This window comes from Salvelinus fontinalis, chromosome 34 (assembly GCF_029448725.1).
Source record: "Salvelinus fontinalis isolate EN_2023a chromosome 34, ASM2944872v1, whole genome shotgun sequence".
NCBI lineage: Eukaryota > Metazoa > Chordata > Actinopteri > Salmoniformes > Salmonidae > Salvelinus > Salvelinus fontinalis.
Window position 1 is genome coordinate 35,544,505 of NC_074698.1, and position 25,266 is coordinate 35,569,770.

The window sequence follows — 25,266 nt, forward strand, 5'->3', positions numbered from 1 at the left end:
CAAAAATTGTTCTACTGGGACACAAAAAGGGCTCTGCCATGGCGACAGCCAAAGAACCCTTTTGGACCCCTTTTTCTAAGAGTGTATCTGTAGAATATGAATATTGAACTTGAAGTTATTTTTAAAGAAGGCCTATATATTCCAAGCTTTTTTCTTTATTTCTCTATATTCATTCACATTTATATTAGGCTTCGTGCATTTTGTGCACATCATGTAGACCAGAACAATTATATTACTGTGGGACCAGACAAACTAATAACAGCCCCGCCGCGATAGCCCCTGGATACCAAATGCGCGTTCCTTCTCGGCTCGCGCGGCCGTCACTGCAACAGCATACGCCACAATAACATTTCGGACCAGAGGCACCGCACTTGCTTACAATGAAACACATGTGGAGGCTGGCAGTAGAACTCTAGCCTGTGGTGCCTTCCATTTAGACCGAGGGATGGGTAGATGACGACCGAGAGCAATGGAGTCGAGGGCCCGTTGATACCATGAATGACAGGTATCACAAGGCGGCCCGGGATGGCTACCTGGACCTGCTGAAAGAGGCTACGCGGAAGGACTTGAACGCGCCGGATGAAGATGGCATGACACCGACGTTATGGGCCGCTTATCATGGCAACTTGGAGGCTCTACGACTTATCGTGGGCAGAGGGTAAGTAGGCTTTTAAGAACTGAAAATGTACTTTTCGTCACGTGTGGAATCTTGTATTCCTTTGCTCAACTCGTGCAGTAGCTAAGTATAGATAGTGTCCATATCTCGTGTGGTTAATAATATTGTGTTTGGTAGACATTGAAGTATTAATGCGCACTCTTATCATGGATAGATACGATAGGTAAAGTTCCCCCTGTGGAAAATAGTTAGTATATTCTATAGCCAACCTATACTCGCTAGCCTACCCCTTCATGCAGTGGTCTGTGTAGTTTATGTATATTCTCCTAGGGAACGCAACACCTCTGTAGGAATTAGTTCCGGTCTAGTAAGATCTGTAGCGTTAGGTAAGGTCTGTAACATTAGGTAGGGCTAGTATTAAAGGTTTGTAACATTAGGTCAGGTCTGTACAATTGGGTAAGGTCTGTAACATTAGGTAGGGCTAGTATTAAAGGTCTGTAACATTAGGTAGGGCTAGTATTAAAAGGTCTGTAACATTAGGTAGGGCTAGTATTAAAGGTCTGTAACATTAGGTAGGGCTAGTATTACAGGTCTGTAACATTAGGTAGGGCTAGTAAGGTCAGTAGCAAGGTGCAGCACCAGTAGTGCTAGAGGAGTGTGCCATAATAACACATGAAAGAGGAGATCATAGCCTACTGACTGATTCAGGATGCAGGATAAATAAAGTAACAGTAGCCTACTGACTGATGCAGGATAAATAAAGTAACAGTAGCCTACTGACTGATGCAGGATAAATAAAGTAACAGTAGCCTACTGACTGATGCAGGATAAATCAAGTAACAATAGCCTACTGGCTGATGCAGGATAAATAAAGTAACAGTAGCCTACTGACTGATGCAGGATAAATAAAGTAACAGTAACAGGATTTATTGAAGTCATGTATGTTTGTTCCATTGGAATGAACTGTTTTGGCTCGGGGTAAACAAGTAAAAGGTCACCAATACAACCACCACACTGACCACACTAATAGTGTATACTGTAGAGAGGCCTACCTACTGTTAACATTTCCTGTAGTTTTATTGGACAGTATATCTTTTGTGTTTTCGAATACCATAGAATAGAATATCACATCATAGAATATCACATCATAGAATAGAATATCATATAACAGAATATCACGGAATAGAATATCACGGAATAGAATATCATGGAATAGAATGTCATGGAATAGAATATCATAGAATAGAATATCATGGAATAGAATATCATGGAATAGAATATCACATCATATAACAGAATATCACGGAATAGAATATCATGGAATAGAATATCATGGCATAGAATATCACATCATATAACAGAATATCACGGAATAGAATATCATGGAATAGAATATCATGGAATAGAATATCATGGAATAGAATATCATGGAATAGAATAGCATGGAATAGAATATCATGAAATAGAATATAATAGAATAGAAAATAATATATCTATTGTTCATTTGGATAGAACAAAAATTGCCTTCTCCTTTTCCCCAAATACCCCCAGACATATGTTGACTGGCACAGCTAGGGTCAGCCACGAGGATACAGCCTAGCTGTGTAGACCAGTTTAATCATGAACCTTTCCATTGATAGACTATTAACTGAGTAGGTTGATTGTTCCAGACTTTGTGCCATTTAAAGTCACATAGGGCACTGCCAGGGACCCTGAGGCAGCGGTTCAATCCCCCGCTCTACCAGTCACTCTGTACACTACTGTATCACTCATCTCATATTCTATATCTGTCAATAAAACTTCCAAATACCCCCCCAAAATATCACAATGGATCTGATAAATGTTTTGTTGACGTGACGATGTGCATTGATTGATATGGCCTCTCCCTACTTTCTTTGTGGAGGGACTACTGGCTCCAACTATAGACTAACCAATGAGCAAGCTACTGCTTAGTTATTGCTACTGCTTAGCTACTGCTTAGTCACTGTTTTTCAATTAACCTTAAAAAATGTCATCATGCTCTAATCATATCCTAGCAACATAAATGTTTGCCAAAAAAGGAAGTCTACCATGATCAGGTAAGGCTGTTGTTGTATCCTCTCCTCAGCTTAACATTGCTTCTTGAAAAAACATCAGAGCATCAGAGAGGGTGAGATTAGAATTCTAGATGTAGAAGGTTACTTTACTGGTTATTGTGCAGGTCAGAGTTATGTGATGCAACAATGGACAACTCATCACACGTCATCATGATAGTTCTTCTTTCAGTAAAAACACGTCAAGTGTAATGCGTTTTTATAGACAGACAATGTCACTTCGTTTCCATGTATGTCATTTGTCAGTAGCTATAAATTAATTCAGATCATACATTCTATTCAGGATAAAAAATGAATACATCTAATTTGGGACAATCAGTGCAAATGACCAGTGGCCAATGAGCCTGTTTAGATAACATCAGGTTCAAAACTTATGGCATCCTTGATAAAGACTTTTTTAAAGTCTATATATTGTATGCAAAAAAAAAGGGAAAATTATATTATTTTATATACTAATACAATTGATCAGAGAAATAGATGTGATAAAAAAGATGTGTAAACATTTCCCAATTTTATTGAGCATACAACAACTCAGTATTTGTATTATTTATTTTATACAGTCTTTTTTGCTCATCTTTATCAAGAATTGCCAATAACTTTGGACCTGAATGTATGTTCGATTTAGATTAGGAAGCACCAGTAAACTGGAGAACACAAAGCTCTCTTCAACGTGTTTCTGGCTGACCTGGTTTCCCTTCCTGTCCAGAGAAAGAAGCCCATTAGCAAAGTAGTTCATTGGCAAAAGTTTGGGGGATTCTCTCTCTCTCTCTAATCTCTATTTCTCTCTCTTTCTGTCTCTCTTTCTCTCCATAAATGTGTATGCACCTAATATGGGTTGGGGGGGGGGGGGGGGGGGGGGGGGGGGGGGGGGGGGGGGGGGGGGGGGGGGGGGGGGGGGGGTGCATTCCACCATTTTGTTCAGGGATAATGTACACAAGGTAACACAATGGCAGGTCCACTTAGACAGTGTGGTGATAAAGTAACTGATAACAACCCTAGTTCTAGGAATTCCCACGGTATACAGCTTATAAAACATTTACTACACTAAATGTGCACTGTACCCATCTCTCACTGATTATGATAAATAGCCATTCTAACACCATGAAGAAGTCTGCGTGACATTTGGTACTAAAAATACTTTCATAGTCACCATAGTTTCTCACAACACCAGTGACTACTAGACGGCAGCACCCTTGAGATCCAGGGAGATCATTTCAATGATGTCTGACAACTTTATTGGGTTTGCTGCTGAAATACAGGCCTGGCAGATTTAGTGGATTTATAGTGGATTTATAGTGGATTTATAGTGGATAGTGAAACAGTAGCAGTAGGGAGCAACAATCTGTCATTCTATGATGTAACAACAAGCATAGTCAGGACACTGAGGACAGTGGAGTCCGTTTCAATTTCATTCCATTCTTATCATATGTTAAGTGAACAGGGGTTATCATGTGTTATTATTGGGCTATGACCTGCAGTAAAAGGTGCCCAGAGAAGAGTGAGGGATGTGCAAAATCATGTAATGTCTAACAACTGGAGCTGTAATTGCATAACAGCCATTATGTATCATCAAATAGCTGGTCGTCTGTAGCTCAGTTGGTAGAGCATGATGTGTGCAATGCCATGATGGTGAGTTGGATTCCTGGGACCAAACGTAAAATGTATGCATCAATGTAAGTGGCTTTGGATAAAGTGTCTGGTAATTGGCAGGTATTATATAATAGCACTGATATTTAGATTTATTTGAGATTCGTCTGCCCAGATGCCCGGGCATTTGTGACACAGTCCTTTAAGGCACCTTTTTGAGTCCCCTTTGCACATACATTTACACCCCAAAACATTTACCAGGAGAGTGGACAAAATAGGAGCCCCAAAAGACGCTGTTAATCAAAAATGAGAAGAAAAAAAAAATCTTTAAATCTTTATTTGTCAAAATGCAAATAATGAAGAAAAGTACTCTTGTAACTCAGTTAAACTGTGATACATATTCTTAACCTGTTACGGCTAGACGATCCGCTAGCGGACCCCTCGACAACATCCGGTGACATTGCAGAGCGCCAAATTCAAATTACTATAAATATTAAACTTTCATGAAATCACAAGTGCACTACATCAAAATAAAGCTTAACTTCTTGTTAATCCAGCCGCCGTGTCAGATTTCAAAAAGGCTTTACGGCGAAAGCAATCCATGCGATTATCAGAGGACAGCGCCCCGTCATACAAATGCATGACAAGCATATTTTAACCAGGGAGGTGCGACACGAAAGTCAGAAATAACGATATAATTCATGCCTTACCTTTGAAGAGCTTCTTCTGTTGGCACTCAAATGTCCCAGAAACATCACAAATGGTCCTTTTGTTTGATAAATTCCTTCTTTATATCCCCAAAATGTCCATTTATTTGGCACGTTTGATTTAGAAATACACCGGTTCCAACTTGCCCAACATGACAAATTATCTAATAAGTTACCTGTAAACTTGGTCCAAACAACTTTCCTAATCCAACCTTGGGTATCCTAAAACATAAATAATCTATCAAATTTAAGACAGAATATACTGTGTTCAATAGCGGATAAATTCAACGTGGAGCGAGCTTCAGGTCGTGCGCAACAAACAATAAAGTCCACTTGGCTTGACACTCACAACGAACAGCTGTACTTCTTCATTTAAAAAAAAAAGAAAAACATCAACCAATTTCTAAAGACTGTTGACATCTAGTGGAAGCCATAGGAACTGTAACCAGGTGTCTCATTAATATAGTTTCCCATAGAAAACGAATTGAAAACACAGTGAACTCAACAACAACAAAAAATCCTGGATGGTTTGTCCTCGGGGTTTCGCATGCCAAATAAGTTATGTTATACTCAGACATTATTTTAACAGTTTTAAAAACTAGTGTGTTTTCTAACCAAATCGACCAATTATATGCATATCCTAGCTTCTGGGCCTGAGTAACAGGCAGTTTACTTTGGGCACGCTTTTCATCTGGACGTGAAAATAGTGCCCCCTAGCCCGAATAAGTTTTAATTGAACAGAATGACCCTAACCCTACCTGACCCTAGCCCTACCTGATCCTAAACCTACCTGACCCTAACTGATCCTAAACCTAGCCCTAACTGACCCTAACCCAACCCTAGCTCTAGCCCTACCTGACCCTAACATACCCTAACCCTACCTGATCCTAGCCTAGCCCTACCTGATCCTAACCCTACATGATCCTAAACCTAGCCCTACACCTATCTAACCCTGCCTGACTTTAACCCTACCGGACCCTATACAAGTACAATACGCCCTACCTAACTCTAACCATACCTGTACAGTAGAATAAGCAGGTCAGATGAAGTCAAGGATGTTTCATGTATACAGAATAGTAGAGACCAATATAAAGTATATTTTTTAATTCTTCTGTTATTTTGTATGCGTCTGTGACCCCTCAGTTCCTAGAAGATTTAGACCGTGTCCCCTCAGTTCCTAGAAGATTTAGACCGTGACCCCTCAGTTCCTAGAAGATTTAGACCGTGACCCCTCAGTTCCTAGAAGATTTAGACCGTGACCCCTCAGTTCCTAGAAGATTTAGACCGTGACCCCTCAGTTCCTAGAAGGTTTAGACCGTGACCCCTCAGTTCCTAGAAGGTTTAGACCGTGACCCCTCAGTTCCTAGAAGGTTTAGACCGTGACCCCTCAGTTCCTAGAAGGTTTAGACCGTGACCCCTCAGTTCCTAGAAGGTTTAGACCGTGACCCCTCAGTTCCTAGAAGGTTTAGACCGTGACCCCTCAGTTCCTAGAAGGTTTAGACCGTGACCCCTCAGTTCCTAGAAGGTTTAGACCGTGACCCCTCAGTTCCTAGAAGGTTTAGACCGTGACCCCTCAGTTCCTAGAAGGTTTAGACCGTGACCCCTCAGTTCCTAGAAGGTTTAGACCGTGACCCCTCAGTTCCTAGAAGGTTTAGACCGTGACCCCTCAGTTCCTAGAAGGTTTAGACCGTGACCCCTCAGTTCCTAGAAGGTTTAGACCGTGACCCCTCAGTTCCTAGAAGGTTTAGACCGTGACCCCTCAGTTCCTAGAAGGTTTAGACCGTGACCCCTCAGTTCCTAGAAGGTTTAGACCGTGACCCCTCAGTTCCTAGAAGGTTTAGACCGTGACCCCTCAGTTCCTAGAAGGTTTAGACCGTGACCCCTCAGTTCCTAGAAGGTTTAGACCGTGACCCCTCAGTTCCTAGAAGGTTTAGACCGTGACCCCTCAGTTCCTAGAAGGTTTAGACCGTGACCCCTCAGTTCCTAGAAGGTTTAGACCGTGACCCCTCAGTTCCTAGAAGGTTTAGACCGTGACCCCTCAGTTCCTAGAAGGTTTAGACCGTGACCCCTCAGTTCCTAGAAGGTTTAGACCGTGACCCCTCAGTTCCTAGAAGGTTTAGACCGTGACCCCTCAGTTCCTAGAAGATTTAGACCGTGACCCCTCAGTTCCTAGAAGATTTAGACCGTGACCCCTCAGTTCCTAGAAGATTTAGACCGTGACCCCTCAGTTCCTAGAAGGTTTAGACCGTGACCCCTCAGTTCCTAGAAGGTTTAGACCGTGACCCCTCAGTTCCTAGAAGGTTTAGACCGTGACCCCTCAGTTCCTAGAAGGTTTAGACCGTGACCCCTCAGTTCCTAGAAGATTTAGACCGTGACCCCTCAGTTCCTAGAAGATTTAGACCGTGACCCCTCAGTTCCTAGAAGATTTAGACGGTGACCCCTCAGTTCTTAGAAGATTTAGACTTCCCAGACCACCGTTGTCTTATGTCCCAGACAAGACGACACATGCAAAACAAGACACTAAAATTGGCAAACAAGAGAGACAGCAAATATATTCCGGCGACCCAGTTTGAACCCTTGTAGGTAACACTAGACAGTGAGAAACCAGGGTTGGGCAGGTGATATTTTAATAATTTGGCTGCCCGAGCTAATGCAAAGGCTTTAGCTCAGAAGGCTAAGTAACACAGTAATGTGTTAGCACCTTATTTCTCAGAGTGCAGGGTTCTATCTAGGACCAAAAAGGGTTCTTCAGCTGTCCCCATAGGGGAACCCTCTGAAGAACCCCTTTTGATTCCAGGTAGAACCCTTTTGGTTCTAGTTATAACCCTTTTGGGTTCCATGTAAAACCCTTTCCACAGAGGGTTCTACATGGAACCCAAAAGGGTTCTACCTGGAACCAAAAAGGTTTATCCTATGAGTACAGTCGAAGAACCCTTTTGGAACGTTTTTTTCTAAGAGTGTGGATTGTCAGATCAGGGCAGGAAGAAATTAAAGTCAGGCAAGTTAGGAGTTGGTTAATCCTATGGCTCTCCTAGCTAATTGCTAGGTTTTAGCTCAGTGGGCTAAGACAGCCATATGGCGCGTAGCAGATCTGGGTTTGAATTTTGATCATTCTCACAGTGGGGGGGGGGGGGGGGGGGGGAATCAGGATCAGGCAGGTGGGGTGTTAATCTGCTGGCGTTCCTAGTTAATGTTTTTAACTCATTGGGCTAAAACTGTTGTGTTGCGCGCGAGACCCTGGTCGGTCACACAAGAAATCAAGGTCAGGCTGGTGCAAGGTGCTAATCCTGGCTCTGGTTGGGACTAGCGTGGCAGGCACACAGCTTCTCCGCTGTCTGTGAAAACCTTGCAGCTTTGTCCATCAATAATGTATCCCTAGCCTCTGTGACCAGTGCAATGCAAGCTGCACCTGCAGCTCATCAAATATTGATCAAGCCTGTTGGAGGACTAATGCTACAGTATATAGGGATACTACGATTGAGGTCAAATTTTGTCTGTTCAAGCATTTATGTTGGAAAGTCAACTGAAATCAACTCAATTATTGCTTTAAGGTCATCTGGAACTTTTTTTAAAAACAGTTTACGGTTGCCCCTATCACTTCCATTGATTGTTAGCTAGCCAGCTGTGGCTAATGTTAGTGAAGGTCCTAATGGATTTTCAAAGAAAACTGGAAAATGACAGACTTGGGTTTTTATATCAGGTAAATCCATTTGAATTCAGCCACTTTTTGACAGCATCCCTTTAGATTTATACAACACTTTCCATACATTAGAAATCCAAGGCTTAAAAACAAAGGTGTCCGTGTATGCTGATGACTCAAGTTTTATATTAAGTCCACAAGCTAGATCCCTGCAAGGTCTCATTGAAGATCTAGATAACTCTTCTGGACTCTCTGGACTAAAACCTAATTATGATACGTGTACAATATTACGTATTGGATCTTTAAAACAACTTTTACATTAACCTGCAGTTTACCTTTAAAATGGGCTTACGGTGAAGTAGACATACTTGGTATTCATATCACAAAATATATAAATGAGCTCGCCACAGTGAATTTCAATAGAAAACTTGTAAAAATAGACAAGATCCTGCAACCATGGAGGTAAATACCTGTCTATTTATGGCTACCTCCGCCTTTGTGCAAGGAGGAGCACTGCCAGAGCCCTGCAAAATGACCTCCAGCAGGCCACAAATGTGCATGTGTCAGCATATGGTCTCACAAGGGGTCTGAGGATCTCGTCTTGGTACCTAATGGCAGTCAGGCTACCTCTGGCGAGCACATGGAGGGCTGTGTGGCCCCCCCAAAGAAATGCCACCCCACACCATGACTGACCCACCACCAAACCGGTCATGCTGGAGGATGTTGCAGGCAGCAGAACGTTCTCCACGGCGTCTCCAGACTCTGTCACATGTGCTCATGTGCTCAGTGTGAACCTGCTTTCATCTGTGAAGAGCATAGGGCGCCAGTGGCGAATTTGCCAATCTTGGTGTTCTCTGGCAAATGCCAAACGTCCTGCACGGTGTTGGGCTGAAAGCACAACCCCCACCTGTGGACGTTGGGCCCTCATACCACCCTTATGGAGTCTGTTTCTGACCGTTTGAGCAGACACATGCACATTTGTGGCCTGCTGGAGATCATTTTGCAGGGCTCTGGCAGTGCTCCTCCTTGCACAAAGGCGGAGGTAGCGGTCCTGCTGCTGGGTTGTTGCCCTCCTACGGCCTCCTCCACATCTCCTGATGTACTGGCCTGTCTCCTGGTAGCGCCTCCATGCTCTGGACACTACGCTGACAGACACAGCAAACCTTCTTGCCACAGCTCACATTGATGTGCCATCCTGGATGAGCTGCACTACCTGAGCCACTTGTGTGGGTTGTAGACTCCGTCTCATGCTACCACTAGAGTGAGAGCACCGCCAGCATTCAAAAGTGACCAAAACATCAGCCAGGAAGCATAGGAACTGAGAAGTGGTCTGTGGTCACCACCTGCAGAACCACTCCTTTATTGGGGGTGTCTTGCTAATTGCCTATAATTTCCACCTTTTGTCTATTCCATTTGCACAACAGCATGTGAAATTTATTGTCAATCAGTGTTGCTTCCTAAGTGGACAGTTTGATTTCACAGAAGTGTGATTGACTTGTAGTTACATTGTGTTGTTTAAGTGTTCCCTTTTAATTTTTTGAGCAGTGTATATATATATATATATATATATATATATATATATATATATATATATATATATATATATATATATATATATATATATTTGCTACTGCTCGACTAAAATAATCTTGGTTGACCAACAGCCTATCAACCATCGACTAATTGGGGTCAGCCCTACTAGCCTTGCCCCACTTGTTAGATATTATGCATATTAATAGCTTGAGAGCAAACGTCCTCGCCATGTGATTTATCATAGTAATAGGCAGCAGCAATCTAAAGGACCAGATGGAAAACATGCCAGGAAAAGTGATTGGCTGAAATTATGAAGTGGATGGAGAAATGAAAATGTCAAACAGTGGTCATTTTTTTTGTCTTACTTTTTATTTTTACATTTAACGTTAGTTATCTAAACACTCGTAAACTCAGTTTTTCTTTTTATATTCGTATATGTTGTAACTTAGACCCTACTTTACATCATCTGAGGTTGTGTTGTGCCCGCCCTCGGTTGAGACACAACATGCATTAAGGTTTAAAAATTATACTTGATAAAAAACATGATTATTTTCAAGAAATTATCAAATAGTTTGACAACCCTGTTTGTAAGCTTTTAAAAGATATCAAATCTCAAGCGTTTATCTTTTCCAGTGATGAAGACATGATGTCTCATGGTATGGTGGGTATGCAACATGGGTCAACTTTGAGCACCTTTATCTCTTGAATGTTTTGGTATTCAAGTCAAAAGAGTCACTTTCTGACCACTTCTACAATGGGAAAATATGTATGGAAGGTTTACTTCAAATCAAAAGGGGAGTTGTCAAAAAGTGATTGAATTCAAATGGATTGACCCTGTCGTAACAGGACCTCTTTCCCCCCCTCTGCCCTGTTGACACTAATACAGATGATCTTCCATGCTTGACTATGGGGATGTCATCTACAGTTCAACATGCAAGGGATCCCCAGAGAAGCAAGATGGGCTTCATCATTCCACCATTTTGTTCAGGGTAAATGTACACAAGGTAACACAGTGGCGTGTCCACTTAGACAGTGTGGTGATAAAGTAACTGATAACAACCCCAGTTCTAGGAATTCCCACGGTATACAGCTTATAAAACATTTACTACACTAAATGTGCACTGTACCCATCTCTCACTGATTATGATAAACAGCACACATTCACATTTCCACCAATCAGCCTGTCAACGTATCCTCAAGCAATAGAACAGTGCTGAATAATATCTAACCTCTACTGTACAAGTAGAATAGACTCTACCTAACCCTATCTGACCCTAACCTGACCCCCTTATGGGCTACCGAGTGGCACAGCGGTCTAAGGCACTGCATCTCAGTGCTAGAGGCATCACTACATACCCTGGTTTGATCCCGGGCTGTATCACAATCGGCCATGATCAGGAGTCCCATAGGACGGCGCTTGGTAGGCCGTCATTATAAAATAAGAATTTGTTCTTAAACTGATTTGCCTAGTTAAATTAAGGTTCAATAATAAATAAAACCCTACCAGATAAAGTATATTTGTTTCATTGTGCTCTATTATTCTGTGTACATCAGTGACCCCTCAGTTCCTAGAAGATTGAGACTGTGACCCCTCAGTTCCTAGACGATTTAGACTGTGACCCCTCAGTTCCTAGACGATTTAGACTGTGACCCCTCAGTTCCTAGACGATTGAGACTGTGACCCCTCAGTTCCTAGACGATTGAGACTGTGACCCCTCAGTTCCTAGACGATTGAGACTGTGACCCCTCAGTTCCTAGACGATTGAGACTGTGACCCCTCAGTTCCTAGACGATTGAGACTGTGACCCCTCAGTTCCTAGACGATTGAGACTGTGACCCTGTCCTTCTGTGTTGTCACATGCCCCTGTCCTTCTGTGTTGTCACATGCCCCTGTCCTTCTGTGTTGTCACATGCCCCTGTCCTTCTGTGTTGTCACATGCCCCTGTCCTTCTGTGTTGTCACATGCCCCTGTCCTTCTGTGTTGTCACATGCCCCTGTCCTTCTGTGTTGTCACATGCCCCTGTCCTTCTGTGTTGTCACATGCCCCTGTCCTTCTGTGTTGTCACATGCCCCTGTCCTTCTGTGTTGTCACATGCCCCTGTCCTTCTGTGTTGTCACATGCCCCTGTCCTTCTGTGTTGTCACATGCCCCTGTCCTTCTGTGTTGTCACATGCCCCTGTCCTTCTGTGTTGTCACATGCCCCTGTCCTTCTGTGTTGTCACATGCCCCTGTCCTTCTGTGTTGTCACATGCCCCTGTCCTTCTGTGTTGTCTCATGCCCCTGTCCTTCTGTGTTGTCTCATGTCCCTGTCCTTCTGTGTTGTCACATGTCCCTGTCCTTCTGTGTTGTCACATGCCCCTGTCCTTCTGTGTTGTCACATGCCCCTGTCCTTCTGTGTTGTCACATGCCCCTGTCCTTCTGTGTTGTCACATGCCCCTGTCCTTCTGTGTTGTCACATGCCCCTGTCCTTCTGTGTTGTCACATGTCCCTGTCCTTCTGTGTTGTCACATGCCCCTGTCCTTCTGTGTTGTCACATGCCCCTGTCCTTCTGTGTTGTCACATGTCCCTGTCCTTCTGTGTTGTCACATGTCCCTGTCCTTCTGTGTTGTCACATGCCCCTGTCCTTCTGTGTTGTCACATGTCCCTGTCCTTCTGTGTTGTCACATGTCCCTGTCCTTCTGTGTTGTCACATGTCCCTGTCCTTCTGTGTTGTCATGTCTGTCTTGTCCTGTGATTTCAATGTTTTGTTGTTATTTGATTTATTGCACCGCAATTCCTAGTCGTCACTGGCCAGGCCGTCATTGTAAAATAAGAATTTGTTTGTAGTCCTTTACAGGCAGCTTTGAACTCTGATAAGGGCCTATATTGTAAGGCAGGGGCTGTATACATGTGCACTTCACATTTCCATATCATAAAACTCATGTAATATACAGTGTCAACATTTATGAACACTGATGTACAGTTACAAGATGACATGGTGTCATACCTTGGGTTTGTTCTGAACACAATCAGACAGTGTTTGTTGTATTGGGACAAAGATGTGCCGTGGACCACGCATCTGAACGCACTCATGACTCCATTCTATGTGCAAAATAATTACCATCTGCTGCTCTGAATTGCCCTGTGAAAGCCTTAACACTGTAATGTCATATTTTATAATTGAGCTTCTCATGTTGGCTATAGAACATACAAAAACACCTTATAGTTGAAGACTCTTCTTTGAGTCATAAAAGTGCATTGAAATGACTTAGGAACTGTGCACACTTTGGAGAGGTGTGTGGCCACTTGGAAACACCAGTTAGACCTCTCACTCAAACCCTTGTCATTCTTTTGTCTTATGTTGCACCTAGCCCACATTTTCCAAGAGTATTCTTATCATGTTACTGAATGTATCCAGAGTATTTTCTGATTTAGTTATCACCAAATGCAGTAAAAAGTGCTGTAAATGTAAAAAGAAAAGTCACATTAAATCAACAGTGTGTCAGGTGAACTGTTGTCCTCACCTTTAGTCTAATAATTGTCCCATAAATCTCCAAACTGTTCCCTTTTAATTGCTACCATGATTATGTATATGCTTTCCATATTTCCTCAGAGGAAAACATTTCATTTAGCCCTATAGACCAATGCCCACCAGTGTAAGGGATTTTAACTGACTCACCTGGATAAATAAAAGGTTAAATAAAATATATACATTTAAAAAAGAACCATGGATTACAGTTTCTCCAGGCCCATAGACTACGTTCAGGGTGAGGAACCATCTAACATCAAGTTGTAAAATCCTGAACTTCCCCTTTAAGATCAGCAATAGGGTTAGTGTACCACCATCCGAAACCATTCCAAATCTGACAGCTGTTTATACACTGCCTCTAAATAAAGAGGAACTTCCTGTTAATATTTAAACCTCTGAAAGGATAAATTGAAGTACAATCTGGCGGTAAACAGGATTTCACCTTTGATGTAATTCCTGTAAAGAATTCCCTTTTCCTGGGAATAGAACTGAAATAGGAATCACGTTGTGATATGTTATCAAGGTTTTCTGGAACACATTAGAACTCAAATCTGCCCTCCGCCCTAAACAAATATTAGTGACGTTAAGTCATCTGCACTGTCACTACATTGGGAAAACTCAGCGCCAATGCTGCGCGACTGAAGGAATTGAGCATGACGTCACCAGGTATGCACGCCCCGGTAGTACGCTCCTGAGTCAGGGGCAGCCCGACCGGCCCGGGCCTCCCGTGAAACAAGACACTGGTTAGTGTAGCGGTGTTGACAAGCCGGTGTGTTGTGTTACAGGCCGACTGTAGTGTAGAAGTGTTGGTCCTAGTGGAGGCGGAGGTGCCCATGGGGTCATGGTAGGCTGATGGTAGGGGAATGGAAAGCATGGAGAAGCCAGAGAAATCCTCTACACGTAATGACAGCAGGTCCACAGTGGTATTGTTCATCTCATAACTTGTGTATCTGCCATCTGTTTGGTGTCATTAACAATTACTTTACTGTGTTGTTGCTGTGGAGATTTACCAGTGCTAAAGGGTACTGTGATGTAAGGTTAAACATGATTTATGAAGATTCGATGAACAGCCCATGGATAAGATCTCAGTGCTGAAATCATGATTTAAAAGATCTTGGGCTTTATCACAAGGTACCTGCTATGTTTAGGAGTATCTGAGAGTGGGTTATCCTTCTCCTGGTTCATATTACTCACAGATAGCACTTACTGAATGCCTTTGGAACAGAACAGCAAGACTTGTTGTAACAGCATCATCACCTCTGTCTTGGCACGGGTCTTCGTTGGCACTGTAAATAGTTGGGGATGATCTTGACATCGTTGCAAAATGTATGTTTCAAGTTCAGGTAAGAGTGAAAAAAAGAAAGTATCTTGTTTACTAAGAGCACGTATTTGTGGTGCATTAGATTCAGCTTGATATTTTCACATTTGGGACTACTCCATTGGTTCTGGGGGGAAAAAATGAAAATCAGGCACAGTTCAAGTATTTGAAATACTTTTACATAGTCCTATGTTCGTCCCAGGTCTATGTGTACAACATCCATAGTAGGATGAAGACTTCCTAATATGGACGCCATGTGTGTGCTATATGCCCGTTGCTTCCTACAGCCTCTCTGGATCAAAACTCTAGCTGATGTCTGTACTTCCTCTTGTTCTGCAGAGGCAACCCTGATAAGTGTGACATATGGGGGAACACACCTCTCCACCTGGCAGCCGCCAACGGCCACCACAACTGCCTGTCCTTCCTGGTGTCCTTCGGTGCCAACATGTGGTGCCTGGACAACGACTACCACACGCCCCTGGACATGGCCGCCACCAAAAGCCACATGGACTGTGTCCGCTACCTGGACTCGATTGCCGCCAAGCAGTCGGCCCTTAACCCCAAGCTGGTGGGGAAGCTGAAGGAGCGGGCTTTCCGCGAGGCCGAGAGGAGGATTAAGGAGTGTGTGAAGCTGCAGCGGAAGCACCACAAACGCATGGAGCGCAAGTTCCACAAAGAGGCGGCGTCGGAGCAGTCCATGTCAGACGCCATGAGCTTCTCCAGCTACACAAGCAGCTCAGTGAGCCGCAAGCTGCACCACCTAAACACCACCACTGTCAGTGTGCCATACTCTCAGGTCAGTACAAGCTGCAGTCCATGTCAGACGCCATGAGCTTCTCCAGCTACACCAGCAGCTCAGTGAGCCGCAAGCTGCACCACCTAAACACTGTCAGTGTGCCATACTCTCAGGTCAGTACAAGCTGCAGTCCATGTCAGACGCCATGAGCTTCTCCAGCTACACCAGCAGCTCAGTGAGCCGCAAGCTGCACCACCTAAACACTGTCAGTGTGCCATACTCTCAGGTCAGTACAAGCTGCAGTCCATGTCAGACGCCATGAGCTTCTCCAGCTACACCAGCAGCTCAGTGAGCCGCAAGCTGCACCACCTAAACACTGTCAGTGTGCCATACTCTCAGGTCAGTACAAGCTGCAGTCCATGTCAGACGCCATGAGCTTCTCCAGCTACACAAGCAGCTCAGTGAGCCGCAAGCTGCACCACCTAAACACTGTCAGTGTGCCATACTCTCAGGTCAGTACAAGCTGCAGTCCATGTCAGACGCCATGAGCTTCTCCAGCTACACAAGCAGCTCAGTGAGCCGCAAGCTGCACCACCTAAACACCACCACTGTCAGTGTGCCATACTCTCAGGTCAGTACAAGCTGCCTCACCTAAACACTGTCAGTGTGCCATACTCTCAGGTCAGTGCAAGCTGCCCCACCTAAACACTGTCAGTGTGCCATACTCACAGGTCAGTACAAGCTGCCTCACCTAAACACTGTCAGTGTGCCATACTCTCAGGTCAGTACAAGCTGCATCACCTAAACACTGTCAGTGTGCCATACTCTCTGGTCAGTACAAGCTGCCCCACCTAAACACTGTCAGTGTGCCATACTCTCTGGTCAGTACAAGCTGCCTCACCTAAACACCACTGTCAGTGTGCCATACTCTCTGGTCAGTACAAGCTGCATCACCTAAACACTGCCAGTGTGCCATACTCTCTGGTCAGTACAAGCTGCCTCACCTAAACACCACTGTCAGTGTGCCATACTCTCTGGTCAGTACAAGCTGCCTCACCTAAACACTGTCAGTGTGCCATACTCTCAGGTCAGTACAAGCTGCCTCACCTAAACACTGTCAGTGTGCCATACTCTCTGGTCAGTACAAGCTGCCTCACCTAAACACTGTCAGTGTGCCATACTCTCAGGTCAGTACAAGCTGCCTCACCTAAACACTGTCAGTGTGCCATACTCTCTGGTCAGTACAAGCTGCATCACCTAAACACTGTCAGTGTGCCATACTCTCTGGTCAGTACAAGCTGCCCCACCTAAACACTGTCAGTGTGCCATACTCTCAGGTCAGTACAAGCTGCCTCACCTAAACACTGTCAGTGTGCCATACTCTCAGGTCAGTACAAGCTGCCACACCTAAACACTGTCAGTGTGCCATACTCTCTGGTCAGTACAAGCTGCCTCACCTAAACACTGTCAGTGTGCCATACTCTCTGGTCAGTACAAGCTGCCTCACCTAAACACTGTCAGTGTGCCATACTCTCTGGTCAGTACAAGCTGCCTCACCTAAACACTGTCAGTGTGCCATACTCTCTGGTCAGTACAAGCTGCCTCACCTAAACACTGTCAGTGTGCCATACTCTCAGGTCAGTACAAGCTGCCTCACCTAAACACTGTCAGTGTGCCATACTCTCAGGTCAGTACAAGCTGCCTCACCTAAACACTGTCAGTGTGCCATACTCTCTGGTCAGTACAAGCTGCCTCACCTAAACACTGTCAGTGTGCCATACTCTCTGGTCAGTACAAGCTGCCTCACCTAAACACTGTCAGTGTGCCATACTCTCTGGTCAGTACAAGCTGCCTCACCTAAACACTGTCAGTGTGCCATACTCTCTGGTCAGTACAAGCTGCCTCACCTAAACACTGTCAGTGTGCCATACTCTCTGGTCAGTACAAGCTGCCTCACCTAAACACTGTCAGTGTGCCATACTCTCTGGTCAGTACAAGCTGCCCCACCTAAACACTGTCAGTGTGCCATACTCTCAGGTCAGTACAAGCTGCATCACCTAAACACTGTCAGTGTGCCATACTCTCTGGTCAGTACAAGCTGCATCACCTAAACACTGTCAGTGTGCCATACTCTCAGGTCAGTACAAGCTGCATCACCTAAACACCACTGTCAGTGTGCCATACTCTCAGGTCAGTACAAGCTGCCTCACCTAAACACTGTCAGTGTGCCATACTCTCTGGTCAGTACAAGCTGCCCCACCTAAACACTGTCAGTGTGCCATACTCTCAGGTCAGTACAAGCTGCCCCACCTAAACACTGTCAGTGTGCCATACTCTCTGGTCAGTACAAGCTGCCCCACCTAAACACTGTCAGTGTGCCATACTCTCAGGTCAGTACAAGCTGCCCCACCTAAACACTGTCAGTGTGCCATACTCTCTGGTCAGTACAAGCTGCCTCACCTAAACACCACTGTCAGTGTGCCATACTCTCTGGTCAGTACAAGCTGCCTCACCTAAACACTGTCAGTGTGCCATACTCTCTGGTCAGTACAAGCTGCCTCACCTAAACACTGTCAGTGTGCCATACTCTCTGGTCAGTACAAGCTGCCTCACCTAAACACTGTCAGTGTGCCATACTCTCTGGTCAGTACAAGCTGCCTCACCTAAACACCACTGTCAGTGTGCCATACTCTCTGGTCAGTACAAGCTGCCTCACCTAAACACTGTCAGTGTGCCATACTCTCTGGTCAGTACAAGCTGCCCCACCTAAACACCACCACTGTCAGTGTGCCATACTCTCTGGTCTGTACAAGCTGCCCCACCTAAACACCACTGTCAGTGTGTGTCACACCCTGATCTATTTCACCTGTCTTGTGCTTGTCTCCACTCCCCTCCAGATGTCTCCCATTTCTCCCAAATCAGAGGCAGGCAGGCTCAGGACAGGCAGAAAGGTCAGAACTGGGAAGGCTAAGACAAACTAGACCACAGGAACACTCCGGTAGGACTTAACGGGACAAGACAAACAGGCAACAGACAAACAGAAATCTCAGGTATAAATGCACAGGGGATAATGGGGAAAATGGGAGACACCTGGAGGGGGGTGGAGACAAGCACAAGACAGGAGAAACAGATCAGGGTGTGACTGTGTGCCATACTCTCAGGTCAGTACAGTACAGCCTCATCCAGCCATGTATGCCTTTTGAATATCTATTTAAAGGGACATTCCACTCCAAAACCAACGTTTGTCAGATGTTTTCAGACCGTAAAAATGTCAAGATAAGTGCACATTCCACGCCACTGGTTGTGTAGCTCCAGCTATATGATGCCTCAAGCTAAATGAAAACATGGGAAAGATGAACACAGCACATCTGGAAATAATATGGTGCTTCTCTTTTCCTTCATTTAGGATTGTAGTACAAAGCTGCATCTATAAAATGAATGACCTGGGATGTGGACTTATCTCAAGTTTAACAGATGACAAATGATTCATGTTGGAGTGTAATGTCCCTTTCATTTTCAACATGGTGTACATAATTCTAGATTGCACATAACTGTCATTGAATCCTCTTCTTTCTCCACTGATGGGAAATGTTGCTGTTCCAACTGTTGTGCATGTGAAACTCCCCATCTGTTATGTCTGCTGCTGTATCATTTCACATGCTCAACAGTTGGAACAGCAACATTTCCCATCAGTGGAGAAAGGAGAGGATACAATGACAGTTATGTGCAATCTAGAATTATGTACACCATGTTGAAAATGAAAGGGACATTACACTCCAACATTAAACATTTGTCATCTGTTAAATGTAAGATGTGTGCTCCTGTATAATTAGTGGTTGAAGCCTGTGTTGCTCTTTGTCCCTGCAGGCTACTCTTCACGCCACAACCCGAGGCAAGACCAAGATCCAGAAGAGGTTGGAGAAGAGGAAGCAAGGGGACGGGACCTTCAAGATCTACGAGGACGGCAGGAAGAGTGTGCGCTCCCTCTCGGGCCTCCAGCTGGGCAACGATGTCATGTTCCTTAAACAGGGAACCTATGTCGGCCCTCGGGACCGCGCAGGGCGCCGCGGAAACCTCCGAGACATATTCCACGGAGACGCCAACGACGACGCCATCTCTCGTGCCATCAGCGAGCCGGACTTGTCTTACCGGCCCAACATGGAATACTCTGAGGTCAGCACCGACTCGGGCCACGACTCTCTCTTCAACCGGCCCGGTCTGGGAACCATGGTGTTCCGACGCAACTATATCAGCGGCGGCCTGTTCGGCATCGGCGGGCGCGACGAGGGGAGCCTCAGCGGAGGAACCGAACGGGCTGGCAGCGCCAACGTGCAGCTGCGCAGCCGGCTGCGGCGTTCGCCCAGCCTGGACGATGGGGGGGACAGCATCGGCAGTGCCCGCAGCCTCCAGGAAAGGAACCGCCAGGATCTTCCCTGGGACGAGGTGGAGCTGGGGCTGGATGATGACTGCGAGGCCGTCACCAGCCCGTTGGAGGTGTTCTTGGCTGCGCAGACCATGGGCGAGTTCCTCACCGTCTTCAGGCGGGAGAAGATTGACCTGGAGGCGCTGCTGCTGTGCTCGGACCAGGACCTCAAGAGCATCCACATCCCCCTGGGGCCCAGGAAGAAAATCCTGGATGCCTGCAAGAGACGTCTGGAGACCCTTGAGGACCCCGACTACATCGAGGACACCCTGCTGTGAATGGTGACTGACACTTTTGGATCTGAAGATGCTGTGTAGATACTGTATACCTATACTACTGGGATGTTCACCTACAGAGTAAACCTAACCTACAGAGTAAACCTAACCTACAGAGTAAACCTACACTCCAGAGTAAACCTAACCTACAGAGTAAACCTAACCTACAGAGTAAACCTAACCTACAGAGTAAGCCTAACCTACAGAGTAAGCCTAACCTACAGAGTAAGCCTAACCTACAGAGTAAACCTAACCTACAGAGTAAACCTAACCTACAGAGTAAACCTAACCTACAGAGTAAACCTAACCTACAGAGTAAGCCTAACCTACAGAGTAAGCCTAACCTACAGAGTAAGCCTAACCTACAGAGTAAACCTACACTACAGAGTAAACCTACACTACAGAGTAAACCTAACCTACAGAGTAAGCCTAACCTACAGAGTAAACCTACACTACAGAGTAAACCTAACCTCCAGATTACATCTGAGTGTGTAGTGTGGGGATTTTTCACTGGGACATGTTAGTATCATCGCTGCTCTCCCCTACACATAGTTATGAAGGTAGGCATCTAGTTTTTTCTTTGCTTGATGATAATAGTAACAATCCTGCATAGAATTCATTCCTGTCTGTCTCTGCAAATATGGCATTGCCATTCTTCTGGAGACCACTAGGTGGACACACTGTACAGGTCAAGCAGAATGCTCTTCCTACCTTAAAGGTAGGTCAGTGGAGCATTGTAGCTCAGTCTTGTCAGGGTAATGTCTCATAGGGGTTTGTTGTAGTATATGCAACATTCAGAGACTTTACAGCTACAACATAAATAGCGGTTTGTTGTAGTGTATGCAATATTCAGAGGCACGCTTGTCTGACTCTGCGATTATGTAAGGACATTCAGAGAAATGTTGTCATTTCATTCCCTGGGTCAGAAAGGAGGACATTGTTAATGTAAACATCTCAGTGAACAAAAGAAGACAAGTAAAATACAGAAACCTGAGCTTTCTATGGACTTTATAAGTGAAGGAGAAGAGCTGAAGAAATCTGAAAGGTATTTTGGATCGTTGCAGCTTCATTAGAGTGAGTTCTAGAAGTCCACTGCACTGTTGACCAATTTTAATGATCTAAAGGACACTGTTGACCGTTTTAAATAACTAATCGACACTGTTGACTGTTTTAATGCACTAAAAGATACTGTTGACCTTTTTAATTAACTGAACCACACTGTTGACTGTTATAATGATCTAAAGGACACTGTTGACCAATTTTAATTAACTAAAAGACACTGTTGACCTTTTTAATGATCTAAACAACACTGTTGACTGTTTTAATGAACTAAAAGATACTGTTGACCGTTTTAATAAACTAAACAACACTGTTGGCATTTTTAATGATCTAAAGGACACTGTTGACCGTTTTAATTAACTAAATAACACAGTTGCCCGTTTTAATGATCTAAAGGACACTGTTGACCGTTTTAATTAACTAAACGCCACTGTTGAACGTTTTAATTAACTACAGAGGACCTTGCTGCTTCCGTGAAGGACAGAGAGCTATGGCATGCCATCTTTTGGAGCATTGCACCACCATACGCAGTCAGCCAAAGACTGCCTGGATCTGTATCCACAGAACACCGTGTTGATGTGCAGCAGTGTTCTTGTATGCCATGTGGCACAGTGTACAGAGAGAAGAACAAGGAGGTGTGGCCTGCCCCCCTCCAACACCTCTCTGTCTGACCCCAATACGTTGTGGGGCATGTTAGGTACCGTACTACCATCCCCTGAGACTGTGCTCCTGGTGTCAGTACATGGGGCATGTTAGGTACCGTACTACCATCCCCTGAGACTGTGCTCCTGGTGTAAGTACATAGGGCATGTTAGGTACCGTACTACCATCCCCTGAGACTGTGCTCCTGGTGTCAGTACATGGGGCATGTTAGGTACCGTACTACCATCCCCTGAGACTGTGCTCCTGGTGTCAGTACATGGGGCATGTTAGATACCGTACTACCATCCCCTGAGACTGTGCTCCTGGTGTCAGTACATGGGGCATGTTAGATACCGTACTACCATCCCCTGAGACTGTGCTCCTGGTGTCAGTACATGGGGCATGTTAGATACCGTACTACCATCCCCTGAGACTGTGCTCCTGGTGTCAGTACATGGGGCATGTTAGGTACCGTACTACCATCCCCTGAGACTGTGCTCCTGGTGTCAGTACATGGGGCATGTTAGGTACCGTACTACCATCCCCTGAGACTGTGCTCCTGGTGTCAGTACATGGGGCATGTTAGATACCGTACTACCATCCCCTGAGACTGTGCTCCTGGTGTCAGTACATGGGGCATGTTAGATACCGTACTACCATCCCCTGAGACTGTGCTCCTGGTGTCAGTACATGGGGCATGTTAGATACCGTACTACCATCCCCTGAGACTGTGCTCCTGGTGTCAGTACATGGGGCATGTTAGGTACCGTACTACCATCCCCTGAGACTGTGCTCCTGGTGTCAGTACATGGGGCATGTTAGATACCGTACTACCATCCCCTGAGACTGTGCTCCTGGTGTCAGTACATGGGGCATGTTAGATACCGTACTACCATCCCCTGAGACTGTGCTCCTGGTGTCAGTACATGGGGCATGTTAGATACCGTACTACCATCCCCTGAGATTGTGCTCCTGGTGTCAGTACATGGGGCATGTTAGGTACCGTACTACCATCCCCTGAGACTGTGCTCCTGGTGTCAGTACATGGGGCATGTTAGGTACCGTACTACCATCCCCTGAGACTGTGCTCCTGGTGTCAGTACATTTGTTTGGTCAATTGTTTGTATTTGTTTATTAATCCATTAGACATAGGGCCGGGATTCAATACAAGACGTGTTTTAGCGCGGTGCACCGTAACAGGTTTCTAAGGTCATTTACTCTGTAGCCTGCATACGCAGCTTTTACAATGACTGCGATCTCCGCGAACTTCTGGGGAAATGCCTTTAAACAGCACATTGTCGGCTGTATAGTGAGTGCTATAACGCGCCTTGCGTAGAATCCCAGCCAAGGTCTCAAATCCATAGTTTTGTATAGATACTTCCATTGTTGATGGAGATAATGTATCACATGTGTAGGGTGGTTACGAGTCACAGTCAGGCTGCCTCTCCAATTCGCTACAATATTACCATTATTTGTGCATTACCAGCTCTCTGCTACTAAGGCATTTTTTGTACCTGTTGATTGGTTTGGCTCGGGTCATTCAGCTTGCTATGCATTTTGTACCAGTACATTTGTTTACACACAGTATGCCAGGTCAACCACTTTCAGTTTGGTTCACTGATATAGGAGGCCAATTGCTTTTTTTCATTGAAAGTTGACGCTATGTGAGAATGGTCAACTAAACACGTATGGAGTGGATTATTTCATGTTTCCATAGGTAAAACTCACACACAGTTAAATCCATTGTCACTGTTATTTTCCTGCTGATTTTCTGATACAGTATGTAGATGTCCAGCATATAGGTTTACCCCCATGAGGTATTGAATTACAATGTTGTCATGTCATGTTGTTACACTACACTATGGAAGTTTAGTTACTAATTGTTTACGTCAAATTTTGGCTTGAAGGTTTGCTGTATGGTTACACATGTTTGTTTGGTATGATGCTATAGTAACTGTCCAGTGAAAATCTCACTTTTAAAAGTTCATATTCTGTTAACTCATACCCAAATAATGTTGTTGACTCATCCTATGAGTATTTGTGGCCAAAGCATACATTTGAGAGAAAAAAAACACTTACAACCCCACCTCAAACAAAAAATGCTTGCTATTTCCTCGTAGAGGATGATGTCATCCTCCTAAGGAGGATGAGCTGGCCAATCAGCGGTCTACTAGCGTTCTATTTTGAATGATGGGTATATGGCCACACCGTTTTGTTGTTGGGGTACGGCCACACCATTCCAACACAGAAAAGCTGCTTTTTAACATATTTCATTAAAACATTTGGGAAGGGAAAGTATATTCACTCATTATATTGTAATTCATTATCGGTCCTATTTCATAGAAACCTGGAACACTGGATATTACTTTAATCCATTTCATGAAAATAAACAAGTCTTGAATTTTAGGCAGGTAATATGTTTTGCTTTTTCTCATGGTTATGGGGACATGTGCCTCTTTCTGTACAATGATGTCATTTCTGGAAACTATTTCTGTCCATTTAGATGAAAGGACCCATTTTGTCTGAAGAGCACCATAGAGGCTAAAAGTTCTCTATTGCCTCTAACCATCATTGGAGTCTTCAGTCTGCACTGTATGTCTATGGTATGTTCTGTATGTCTCTGTTCTGATCACGTGATGAAGTCTTCCCAATAATATTGTATGTGTCATTGGTTTTGGTGGTTGATATTATCAGATGCACTTGAAACCTAAACAATGTCCACATTGAATGCCTCATATTTTTTAAAGACTCAAACAGTGTTTTTAAATAAACAAAAATACTAATATGTCCTTCTCTGCATTGTGTATGTGAAGCTGCAACAGACAGGACTCTGACTGAGGCAGGCCGCTCCAGGGTCTAGGATCAGCTTCCCCTACTACAATCCTAACCTTAACCATTAGTGTGGGAGCAACTAGGAGCCACTTCACCCTGCACCCGACAGGCCTGGGAGTAATTCTCATTAACTTCATCAACCCGATTCTCTGTCCTTTCCCCCAAAGTGTGCAATTGTGCACTCCTCAAGCATGTAAATGCATGTTCACAAAATGAATGATGCCAACCCTCAGTTTTAAATCCATGAAGGGAAATGAACTAGAGCACACTTCCAGAAAAATGAACATTGGGATAGAG

At 44.6% G+C, this 25,266-nt stretch overlaps 1 protein-coding gene across 1 annotated transcript; it reads left to right on the forward strand.

Annotated features, from left to right (window-relative positions):
• The first annotated feature begins 276 nt into the window (after positions 1-276).
• Positions 277-24,922, forward strand: LOC129834029 (pre-mRNA splicing regulator USH1G-like). The gene is made up of 3 exons (XM_055898850.1): positions 277-658; positions 15,342-15,798; positions 19,606-24,922. Exons 1-3 carry the CDS (start codon positions 495-497, stop codon positions 20,437-20,439), a joined length of 1,455 nt encoding a protein of 484 aa, XP_055754825.1. The 5' UTR covers positions 277-494; the 3' UTR covers positions 20,440-24,922.
• The last annotated feature ends 344 nt before the right edge of the window (positions 24,923-25,266 follow it).

Coding starts and splice junctions, on each gene's coding strand:
- LOC129834029 (XM_055898850.1), top strand. CDS start 495: ATGAATGACAGGTATCACAAGGCGGCCCGGGATGGCTACCTGGACCTG. Junction 659..15,341: donor CGACTTATCGTGGGCAGAGG/GTAAGTAGGCTT, acceptor CTTGTTCTGCAG/AGGCAACCCTGATAAGTGTG. Junction 15,799..19,605: donor TCAGTGTGCCATACTCTCAG/GTCAGTACAAGC, acceptor TTGTCCCTGCAG/GCTACTCTTCACGCCACAAC.